Source organism: Onychomys torridus, chromosome 6, assembly GCF_903995425.1.
Source record: "Onychomys torridus chromosome 6, mOncTor1.1, whole genome shotgun sequence".
NCBI classification, from domain to species: Eukaryota; Metazoa; Chordata; class Mammalia; order Rodentia; family Cricetidae; genus Onychomys; species Onychomys torridus.
In genome coordinates, this window is record NC_050448.1 from 85,790,280 (window position 1) to 85,802,725 (window position 12,446).

A 12,446-nucleotide genomic window follows, 5' to 3' on the forward strand; every position below is an offset into this window, starting at 1 on the left:
ATACTAGCATAACCAGTGTGCTCTCAAAGCTTCACATCCATGCATATATCTAGACTATCCAGAAAGAACTGCTTTGAACTGTCTTCTCATCCATAATTTGAAAATTTAAAACGTCAGCCACTTAGACATTTATTAGCATATTCTTTTATCCTAAAGACTTCTTCATCAGCTGGGTGGTGACTTAGCTTCTTCAGGGGTTTCATGAGTTGGCTCTGCTCTCTGTGCTCTGGCTTTTAATAAAGGACCGAGGGAGGTTGTTGGGTTCCACACTGGGGAGTAGAGGCACAGAAGGAGGTTGGAATTATAATCACTGTGTTTAACTTGATGTATTAGAGGTAGGCTCCCTTGCAGCATTTTCCAGAGGGTTTCAGGTGCATCAGTTTTGCAGCTAGTACCTCCAGGCACTCTGATCTCAGGGTCTCTTCCACCCACAGGACAGTCTTTCCCCACTACACAGCTCTGAGTGGTTGCCACGGGCTCTAATTAACAACAGTAATAATTTGGACTCCTTGGCAAGGTGAAATGTGTTTTTCATGGAGTTGGTCACTTGGCACTCCTTGGGTTTAGTGCTGTCCTTCAGTTTTACAGAAGCGAAAACCAAATCACAGAGAAACTCAGTAACTTGTTTATAGTTATAAAGATAACAAAATCAGTGTCTGAACTGAATTCTGTTTTGTCTGTAAGATTCTGACCTTGATGTTATACTGAACTTTAACACTAAATGAAAGAACCATGTATTATGATAATGTGTAAAAATAATGTTTGAAGGATTTTACTTATCGTGTGTGTGTGTGTGTGTGTGTGTGTGTGTGTGTGTGTGTGTGTGTTTTGCTGATGACTGATACCTTGGCCTGATATATGCTAGGCACCTACCATACTAATGAGCTGTGTCCCCAGATCTCACATTCCTTTTAAGTATTTAAAAAATACTTTTAATATTTTATAGTTATTTCTGTAGTACATGTGTAATCTGCTGTCCATGAAGAAGATGCTTAGACTGTGTTACCAGATTCATTAACATTTGAATAAAAAGGTGCTTTTATTTAAGTAGAATATCTATTTCAGAAGCTTATTTTAGTCACTTAAAACCTTTTCATTCATAGTGTTGAAAAAATAGCTCCAACAAAATATGTCACAAATGCAGCTAAGTATGTCTTTTTTAGGATGGAAAGTGATTTTGATCTTTTCCTAGATAAGCTGATATGAGGATTCAACTAAATAACCTTAATTTTACCCTTCTATATGCAGAAATCCCAAGAAAATGATATACGAAGTTGTTGCCTAGCAGAAATTAAGCAGACAGAAGAAAAATATACAGAAACTCTGGAGTCAATAGAAAAAGTAAGTCATCAGGTATCCAAGCCCCGAGGTTGCTTTGCATAGTCTATGTGCTAGACCAACTCCTTTTGTAGTGTGCATATGTGAATGTATATTCTAAGATTTACACCAGATGCCAGGCTCAGGAAAGCAAATACCACATGTGCTCACTTAGAGGTGTAATCTAAAGTCATTCAGGTGGCAAAAAAAAGTAGAATTTGAGATTAATACAACCTTGGGTGGTAGGGATAGGAATGGTAGTTAAAGGATATATGCTTATATTAAAAAGGAGGAATATTTAAAATCTATACCCAGACTAGACCAATGCATAGACAGATTACACACAAAGATGCAATTGCCTGGAACTTTAGGGAAGAGTAGTGTGTGTATGTGTAGGGAGAGTGGGTTGGCTGAGAGGAAAAAATGGCCCATGACCACTAATGTCTGTGGGGTGTTCCATGTGATAAACAGTTTTAAGTTTGATGGTCATAGCTGCATAGCTCTGAACTTGTAGGAACCATCAGATTGCAAACTAAATAGCTGTGTTGTGAGAAACATGAATTATGTCTCAATAAAACCCTCCCAAAGAAAAATAAAGATATCAGAGCAGATTTATAAATTCTATAACCATCTATTGCTATCTTGACATCTAAATGGCACTGTTTCAGGAGCTGAGGACACAGCAGCAGAGGTAGGAAGACTGTGGGTTCTTTTGGTAGTTTCTGCGTCATGAGAAAGTTTAGACTGGAGGCAAATAAGTATGCCAGGTGGGTGGGGTTACCTGAAGAAAAGTCAGGAAGAGAGGATAGATGGGTATGGGTTAGAGATACCATATTGAGTCTGATGACAAAAGACCTCTGTATAAGAATGTGGTTCTTGGTTTATCAACTGAGAAGGTTGTGGGCAAAGCCATGTGTATGTTCTAGTGAAGAGAGCTCTGGGGAAAGGGCTCTCTGAAGGTGCAGTGCTCTAGGAAAATCTAATGCCAAAGTACTCAACTTACGCATTATGGAACTGCAGTGGTCCAGTGTGGTAGATGGAATGGGTGGAGGAGACTGGGAAGTGGTGGAGGCCAGAGAACTGGTAGGCTACTCAGTTATACAGGGACAAAAGCTAGAGGCTTTGAGCAGACTTGATGTAAAAGCATTTAAGCTTTTAACATGGTACTCTGGCTCTTGTGAAGTAAGAATGGGAAGGAGGAGAAAAATAGAGGGATATTATAATAACCAGAATGACAAGAAATCATAGCATTGAAGGAGATGATAGGAGAAGTCAGACTTTGGAAATAATCTGTCTAATTAGAGCCTACAGAATTGGATGGTGTAGGCAAAGGATTGTGGAAGAAGGAAGAGTCACCGATAGTTGCTAGGATTTGGGCTGTGAATGCATGAATGGTGATGCCAGCTAACAAGATGGAGGGCAGGGAATCATGAATCTGTTGAGCATGTGAACCTCTTGTTCTCCCTTAGACTTCCACTGGGATATATTGAGGCAGATATTCAATATGTAAGTCTGGCTTTGATAGGGAAAATCTGATTTGTACTGATTAGGCTGTAGTACTAAGCAAGGTAACTTCAGGAAAGACATTTCCTTGGGGAATAGGTTTGAGGCCACCCCTAGTGACTCACACATTTAGAGGTTAGCAAACCGAGAACCAGGTGAAAGCTTTTTTTTTTCTACAGGAAAAGAGAAAGTGTGGAAGAGTTGCTTAGGAGACTGGAAGAGTCAGTTTGTTGGTTAGGAGAAGTGTGAACATGTGGCATTACTGAGCCCATTGACCTTCACGGTCTTATTAAAACCAAACTATCAGTATAGTATATGGGTATATGGATCTATAAAATATATGGTGAGATAGATAGAGCCAAAGGTTTTGTGTATCTAGAAAAATGGAGACAGAGAGAGGGAGAGAGAGAGAGAGAGAGAGAGAGAGAGAGAGAGAGAGAGAGAGAGAGAGAGAGAGAGAGACTGAGATTCTGATGATGGTTCATGGGCTGTGACTGGGTAGAGAGGGGAACAAGGCTATGAAGGATGTAAAATGCAGTAAACTCCACACAGTAGGGCTAGAGAATTCCTTGAAAAAAAATGAGCTTCGTGGGCTGGATGTAGGGCTCAGAGAGAGAGCTGCTTGAAATTAATGTACCAAGCATGCACAGATATTGATAATGACAATGTCTTGAGGTGTGACCATGAGATTTGTGAGTTGAGTTCACAATTATTGGAAATAAAGGAGCTAACAGGTCAAGTTCCTAGAAGGGCCATCTATACAGATACTGACATTGTTAACAATGAAAGAGAAGTATGGGCTGGATACCCAAGTGTCAAGTGATGAATGGAAATGGTGTACAAACTAATGAGCAGATTATTCCTCTCAGGAATCTGTATTAGAGATTTGGAGGGATGTTCTACATACATCTTCAAATATATCTCCAGATAATTGCCATTGTTTTCCTGCTTGGCCAACAGCTTCTAACTTTTAGAAGCATTTTGTTTTACAATTTAAGTGTTTCAGCTTATACTTACGCCTTTGTTTGCATGGATATATGTATATGGTATGCATGAATGTGTGTTTGTATATTCACATGTGTGTGCACATGTGTATACAGGTGAATGGATTCTTGAAGTTGACATCAGATGTCTTCCTCTATTGGGGCAGGGTCTCTTGGTAAAGTCTAGGATCACCGACTGCCGGAAGTCCCCAAGAGTTCTTGACTTTGCCTTCCAATTTCTGGGATTATAGGTGGCTGTCACATCTGCCCAGCTTGTTCATGGGTTCTGGGGGATCTGAACTCAGATACTCATGCTTGCATGGTAAAAACTTTAACCATCTCTCCAGTCCCTATTAAGTCTTTATAGCTGTTCAGTGCAGAATTTTAAATATAGAGAAAATAATTCCTATGATTTGTGTTTATAATGCTAATAAATAATTGACTTTTAACAAATTTTGCTCATTAATAAAAAATCATTGTATAGATTAGGCAAAGGTGTGTTTCATTCAAGTTGCTTTTCTCTTCTCTCTTGGTAGTATTTCATGGCACCACTGAAGAGATTTCTGACAACAGCAGAATTTGACTCGGTATTCATCAATATCCCTGTAAGTAAAGATGTGACAGGTAGAGCTGTGTGTTTCTAGAAAGTCTTTACTTATTAGTGGATTGCAGATCCACACACTGTCTTCTGTTTTCTTTGAGTGTTGCTTCCCAAGTTTTCATCTCCTTTTCTTTTTGAAAAACTGATGTATCTTTAACCCAAGGTCAATTAACAATGCATGCTGTGCACAAAGGGATAAGTAAGGTTCATGTGTTATCCATGCCTCATTGTTATGAAACGGTACTCCCAATTAAGCAATCATGATGTTGCTGTCTGTCTGTCTGACTGTTCCCTGGTATAGCCCCTGGGATGTCATTTGCCTTCCTCTATTGACAGTTAGATCAACTGTTTCTGATTGTGCCAACTTCAACTTACATTTTGAATTCAAAATTTCCTTTCTTCTTTTTCTTCTTCTTCCTCTCCTCCTTCTCCGGCTCCTTTTCTTCTTGTTTTTTTGTTTTGTTTTTGAGACAATATTTCTTTGTGTAGCCATGACTGCCCTGGAACTTGCTTTGTAGACCAGACTGCCCTTGAAATAAAGAGATTCACCTGCCTCTGCCTGCCAAATGTTGGGATTAAAGATGTGCACCACCACCACCCAGCTCTTCTTCTTTATTATTGACTTATAACTGGAAGAAAATGTTCACGATATCAAATGGAGATGTAACATTAAAAACCCAAACCTGTACATTTTTGGATGTAGGAACCCTGAACACCTATGGTATTCTCATTCACCTTATTTGATAGTCCCTAGTCCTATGGTTTTTACTCAGCAACATACTAGAGATGACATACTCATCTTAAATGTTCAGCGTACAAAGAATGGGCTTGCTGTTACATTTCTGTGTGCTCCAAGGCACATAGGAAGAGATATTGGGGAATTGGTACCTTGATTCAAATTCCTTATTCTCTGTCTGTGACATACATTCCCGGACTGCTACAAATGACTTGCTTATCCAAATAAAAATGAAATTCTGACTTTTGAGTTGCTACAGGAGACTGTCTAGCACAATTTACTTGCTTCATATTTGTGTCATTAGTTATCTGGTTTCAAGCAATTTAGTCTGATTGTTGTTAGCTTAACACCAGGACACCACTAACTGTTCAAACAGATTGCAACTCTGTGATTTGCAAGGACAGGAATCATTAATTTAGTCTCTCAATAAAACAGTAAGTACTTGATGAGTTTTATTTAAAAATTTGCAGTGATTATAAGATTAAAAAGCCATGTATATTTTTTATGCAAAGGAGAAATTGCCCTATAATAGCAAGTAGGATAGTTTTTGTTTTTACCGGGCACTGATATTTCTAGTCCTATCTGGAATTGCTATTATCCATTCCCATGTCTTTCTCCCTCTTCCCCTTCTTCCTCCTCTCCATCCCTCTCCCTTCCCTCCAGCCCCTGTACCCCTCTCCTCACTGAGCCACAAGTCTGGCCACAGTGGTAGCTCTGGAAGTGGGGTGTGGTTCCTTTTGCTTCTGATTCCTTCTTTTCTTTCACAATGTTTTCTTTCCTAAGGACCTTGTGAAAGTTCATCGGAGCTTAATGCAAGAGATTCATGATTCCATTGTAAATAAAGATGACCAGAACTTGTATCAAGTTTTTATTAACTACAAGGAAAGGTAATTTTACATTTAAACACGTGGGTATTGGTTCAGAATTAGAATGAATCAGTGTTAAAAATGGAAAATACACATTTCTTATTTTTATTAAAATACTTCCAGGAAGAAATTAGAGCATAGCATACTTCATCTTACAGAAGTAGTTTGAGCTTTAGATGATGATGATGATGATGATGGTGATGGGCTGGAGAGATGTTCAGCAGTTCAGAGGGCTGGCTGCTCTTGTACAGTTCAGTTCCCAGCACTAACGTGTCAGCTTACAATGGTTTTTCACATATATGTATATATATATATATATATATATATATATATATATATATATATGCAGACAAACACTTACATACATAAAATAAAAGTTGTAAAAGCATGCCTAGTACAGTGCTTAGACTTTTACATGGCAGAGCATTGGCTGCAGGCCTTGCTCAGGGCTCATCAGTCCTGAGTGATGTAGTCTTCAATGACTCACACTGATACTCACTGTCTCCCCTTCCTCTCGGTAGTGATGGGAGAGGAAGGACTGATACTCTAATATTTTACAATTTATGATTTCAGAGCATTAGATTTATAGTAAAGGCAGCAATTTCTTGGTCTGGGGAGACAGCTTGGTAAAATGTTTATCATGTGAATGTGATAAGTCCTCAGAATCCTTGTAAAAATTTATATTCCCAACACTGGGCATGGGGGTTGGGGAGTAGACACAGGCAGATACTTGAAGTTCACTGGCCAGCCATCTTAGCTCCAGACCAATATGAGACACATACACAAATGCACACACAGGTACACATAGATACACATGGACACATATAGACACACACAAACACATCATATATAGTCACAAGCACACAAATGCACATATACATGCACACATACAAATACATACACACAAACACATATAGACACACACATATAGTAACAAACACACAGACATACATACACACAAACATACACAAATGCACATATACATGCACACATAAATACATACACACAAACACACATACATATACATACAAACACACAAATGCATATATTTACACACAAACACATCTACGCAGATACACACAAATACACACACACAAGTACACACACACATAGAAAGAGAGAGAGAGAGAGAGAGAGAGAGAGAGAGAGAGAGAGAGAGAGATAGACAGCTGTCTCATTTTAAATCAAGCAACATAATTCCTAGTACTAAGAAGTGGCTAATGAATTGCTTTGTGTCAACTTTTAGATAAATGTTAACAGTTTATTAGTACTTTTAGCCAGTAGAGAGCTAAGAACAGCAAAGCTAATAGGCTCTTTGCAAGTTATCTGTATTGTAGAGCTGTCCTTGGTGAGCGGGCTCAGAATCCGTGCAGTGAGAATTATCTTCCACCTGTGGTGTTCAGGCCTCTCTTCCCGCTTCTGAGATGATGTATGTTCCTTAATTAAATGCAGTAAGGAGTAAAAGGTTTATTAATGAGTGGAGTCCTGGTAATTGTAATAAAATTGTAGTAGAAAATATAACTGTCTTGAAGATGAATAAACAGTAAAAAGTTTATCTCCAATAAAAGCTTAAAGAATTTTTTGATTTAAAAATTTTGATATATATATACATATATATGTATATATATATTCAAATAACATTAACAGTCATTAAGCCCTATTGTAAAATCTGTCTTTCATAAAACATACATGGACTCAATCTTATTCTAATTTGGAACCAGAATTGTCTCTTTGCTGCTGTCAATATGAGTGGCCCTCACTCTGCATGTAGTACGTGTTAGAAAGAGTCTTGGGCCTGGAGAGAATGCTCAAGGGTGGAGAACACTCGATGCTTTTGCAGAGGACTTAGGTTCAGTTCCCAGCACCCAACATCCCAGCTGCCAGTCACTTCAGTTCCTGGGACCCCAGCATCCTTATGGCCTTGGACCTCTGTAGTGTGGTACACATACAAGCAGACATGCACAGGTGTGCAGTAGTCGCCCTGACGATAGCTTTAAAGACTGAACAGTCTCTCTTTCCGCCTCTACGTGTTTCTTTCAGCCTCACAGGTCTCTCCTCTTCCCTTTCAGATTGGTTATTTATGGACAGTACTGCAGTGGAGTGGAGTCGGCCATCTCTAACTTAGACTACATCGCCAAGACGAAAGAAGATGTCAAATTGAAGTTGGAGGTGCCTGTTTATTTTTATTATTTCTTTTATTACTTAAAGATGAAGTTAAGCAGTGTATCCCTCTACTTGATGAATGCGATAGTACATCTCATGGGTGCCAACTATAACTTCACTCCAGTTTTATAAAATATTTCTAAAGATAGCTGTGACAGTACAAGCTGTGTTGATAATCGTAGCAGGAGCAGATCCTAACTTGGTGGCTGTGGGTTTTGTATACATAATCTCCTTAGGTCCTCTTTAATGTGATGTGTGTCCTAGTAACTCTCTCATTCCATGCTTGAAAAGGCTGAATGCAGGAAGATTATGAGTGAGTTACCAAGATAGTGAGAGGTCAGGATGGGGTCTCTCTCTCTCTCAAATGTTTTTTGGACAGCATAAGACATTTGCACATGTATAAAATGCATAGGTATTGCCCATAAGAAAGAAGAGTGGACAGACAGATACAAACATAAAAAGCCAAAGTGCTATGTGACTATGAGAAAGCCTGTGAGCAAGTTGGAGCCTTCCCTTCAATGGACTAGATGGATAAGACTGGAGGCTTATGCTAAGTCATGGTTTTGGAGGTGAGAATGGTGATAAACATCTACAATCCCAGCACTTAAGGGGCTGAGGCAGGAGGATTACAAATTTGAGGCCAGCCAGACACACAGACATAGACACATACAGACACAGACACATACACAGAAACACACATACACCCCTATCTGTCTGTCGCTATGTGTGTGTATATATATGTGTGTGTGTGTGTGTGTGTGTGTGTGTGTGTGTGTGTGTGCCTATGTGTGTGTGTATCGTGAGACCCTGTCTCAACCTCTTCTCTTCCCAAAAGTCATAATTTATGTGTATTAATTATATTGTATAAGAGTTTATACATTTAAAGAACTTCTAAAAATGATTGTTTTACAAATTAGCATCTTTAGGGATACTTTTGTGTCGTTGCCTCGTCAATATCTCCTCTCTCTTTTCCTTCGTTTAGTTCATCCATGAAGTCAGGTGATGGAAAGGACGGAAAGCCTTTCAAATCCTAGTCCTTTCTTGATTTTAGGACAATGGACAGGATTTCATTGCTTCCATCTTCCACTGATGAACATTATTGTTTAGGAGGTTTGCCCAATATAGCAGGGCACAGAGTATTTTATAGTGTCCCTTGATGACGGTGACCTTCTGTCTAGAGACAGTTTAGTCATCACTAAATGACATCTCTAAAGTATCATTAGCACCAAGGGTTAATGCTCCTCTTAGAGAATGGAAACTCGTAAGTCTAAAGGTCTAAGTTACCTTGACTCAAATTAGATATGGTAATAAAATAAAACTTTACAGCTCATGTTATTAGTTCGGAGTGGAACAATAGCTAAAGCACTTTTTTTTAAAGGCAGATAGAAACCTGTGGTTCTAGATGGGAGTCAGCACATCATCTATCAGGCCTCTATGGTTCTCAGCCCTGTTGAGGGACTGCTCTTCTATCAGAATCAATGTCAAAGCTCAGCACAGGACAAGCACACCAGGACTGCACATCCTGTACAGTTTCTTCCAGTCTCAGGAGAGGAGAGGCCTCAGGCTGAGTTGAAAAGGCTGCCAGCGAGAAACTGCAATTCAGCATGCAGCCTCTCACTCAGCTCAGATGTCTTCTTCTGAACAGGGCCTGACATGGGAGAATTTAATGAGAAAGTGTAACACGGGCACCCCACGGGACGTAATGAAAGCTGTGTTACTCTCGATGCCCATCATTTACATCTTCTTTCCTTGGTGGTTATTTTTTTCTGGTTGTTATTATTTTTTATTATGTGTGAGTGTGTGCATCTTTTCTGCTTTGGAGTCAAGATAACATAGGGCACAGGGTAAGAGATTCTACTTTTTTCTTCTGAGTGAGCTTAAACTCAATGATAGTCCTTGTGATTAAGATTTAGTTTAGGGCAAGTGGTGATGGATCACTTCAGAAGAATTATTTATGTCCCTTAATTGCTTTCACTGATGAGCTTACACCCCAGTCTCCATCTGTAGTGTAGCTGATGCCAATAATGTTCCCCCCACTGGACTTGAAGCTTGGACAAACTGATATCCTTCCCAAGAATTTTAAATAAATGTCTGTGATTTTATATGTACAAATTTCTATTCCTTGCACTAAGTTGGGATGGCCTAGAGTTAAAAAAAAAATAACTCTTTCATCCCAAAGAGCTTAAAATGCAATGGAGAGAGAAGACCCAGTCATTATAGTAATGATTTGACCTCCTAATTGAGACTCATGATCTGGAATGCTCAATACTCTGTGGAATGCAAGAAATCAGTTGAACTCATGGGCTGGGGAGATAGTACAGTCAGTAAAGGGCTGTCCGTGCAAGCGTGAGGACCTGAGTTAACCTCCAGAACCCACATAAAAAAGCTGGATGTGATGGTGCATGATTATGCTCTCACCTCTGGGAGGTGGAGATGGGAAGACCCCATCTTGACACTTGCTGGACAGCTGGTCGAGCCTATCTGCTGAGTGACAGGCCAGTGAGAGACCCCAGAAGCAGTGTGAATAGCTCCAGAGAAATAACATCTGGAGTTGTCTACTGACCTCCACATGTATGTGTCCAAGCTGTCACGTACATGTTCGTCCATGTACATACAGGAAATCTGTTGAAACATTTATTTTCCTAATATACTGTGGTAGTTAAGACACAGATAACCAGTCTGCCTGTTTTTCTAGTTCATTTTGCCCTAGATCTGTAATCAGATACACTCAGAATCACTGATGTTAATGCCACAGTTCCCAGGAATGCCTTTGAATATGCTAGGAAAGGTAAGAATGAGTAAAGGATTAAATTCCTGACCCACATGTTATCTTAAGTAACTCGATACACTGAAGAAGTCCTTGATTGGGCACTTGCAATTGCATGAGAATGTTGAACTCCTGGAGTTTCTCTCTAGCAATTCTCTGACATTTTGACATCTTTTGGAATAACAATGTATATATGTTTTAGTTAAGATTCTCTAAGGAACAGAATGGATAGAACGAATCTATACTACACTCCTGGCACCAAAATTTTTATTAGTCAGGTTCTCTAGACCCTATCTAGAAAGAGGATTTATTAGAATGGATTACAGATGGTGGTCCAGCTAGTCCATCAATGGCTACTAATGGAAAGTCCAAGAATCCAATAGTTGTTCAATCCACAAGGCTGGATATCTCAGTTGTTCTTCGGTATGTGCTCAAATCCCAAAGAAGTAGATTCTAATGCCAGTGAAGAAATTAACTAGTCAGTAAGAGAGGGCAAGCAGGCAAAGAGCAAAAGCTTCCTTCTTCCATGTCCTTTATATAGGCTTCTGCCAGAAGGTGTGGTCTAGATAAAAAGTGGATATTACTACCTCAAAAGATCTGGATTAAAGATGGAGCTTCCCACTTCAACTTATTTAATCAAGAAAAATCCCCTCACAGGTATACCTAGCTGCTTGGGTTTTAGTTAATCCAGATATACTCAAGTTAACAACTAAGAATAGCCATCATTTTATACACACACACAAACACACACACACACACATTAGTATATATTATATATTATGATGCATATAGATGAGAAAGGGTCAAGGGAGGATAGTACTTGCCCAAGTCACATAGCCAGGATTTCATATGTTAATACTTAAAATTCAAATTATTTATTCCAAGGTCAGTGCTGCAATCAAGAGTGAAGAAGTTAATATTATTTTAAAGTAAACTTTTAGTTTTTTTGTTTTGTGACTAAGTTTACTGTGTAGCCTCAAACTTACATTAATCCTCCCATCTCAGGCCCCGAGTGCTACAATTATAGGCATGCACCACCATGCCCAGTTTAAAGTATTTTTAAAAGAGGATTAAATAAGTAAAATCTAAGGCTTTAAAAATATTAACTGTGGTAGCAGGTTTCTATTTTAACATATTCAGCCACATTTTCCATTTCATTTAGTTCAATAAATATTTATTAAGCAAACAGAGAGTTTTTTTTTTTTTTAAAAAAACAATTTTAGAGGCTTAAGGGACATGTCTTTAGTCCAAAAGGTTATATTGGGGCAGATAGTCTTTACAGTGATAATTAAATGTCCACAAGGTGTACATATACACAGACCAAAAGAGGGAGGGATGGAAGGGCGGGGGAGGAAGAGATAAAAGAAAGGTTTTGATTGAGATTCATCTTAAAGCCTAGCAGAATGCCTTTGAAAAGGGATGGTGTTTTTTTTGGGGGGGGGAGAGCAGTGGGGGAGACTGGAAAGTGTAATTGGATAGAATTCATCACCACACATGATGGTAGATGAAC

The 12,446-nt window shown here is 39.0% G+C and overlaps 1 protein-coding gene across 3 annotated transcripts in view; it reads left to right on the forward strand.

Moving 5' to 3' along the window:
* Vav3 (vav guanine nucleotide exchange factor 3) overlaps positions 1-12,446 on the forward strand; it is a 330,524-nt gene that overhangs the window by 154,287 nt on the left and 163,791 nt on the right. For all 3 annotated transcript variants that reach the window (XM_036191255.1, XM_036191254.1, XM_036191256.1), the window contains exons 6-9: positions 1,249-1,341; positions 4,340-4,408; positions 5,924-6,027; positions 8,076-8,175. In XM_036191255.1, coding sequence (XP_036047148.1) covers positions 1,249-1,341; positions 4,340-4,408; positions 5,924-6,027; positions 8,076-8,175 — 366 coding nt within the window. The remainder of the gene's footprint in view (positions 1-1,248; positions 1,342-4,339; positions 4,409-5,923; positions 6,028-8,075; positions 8,176-12,446) is intronic.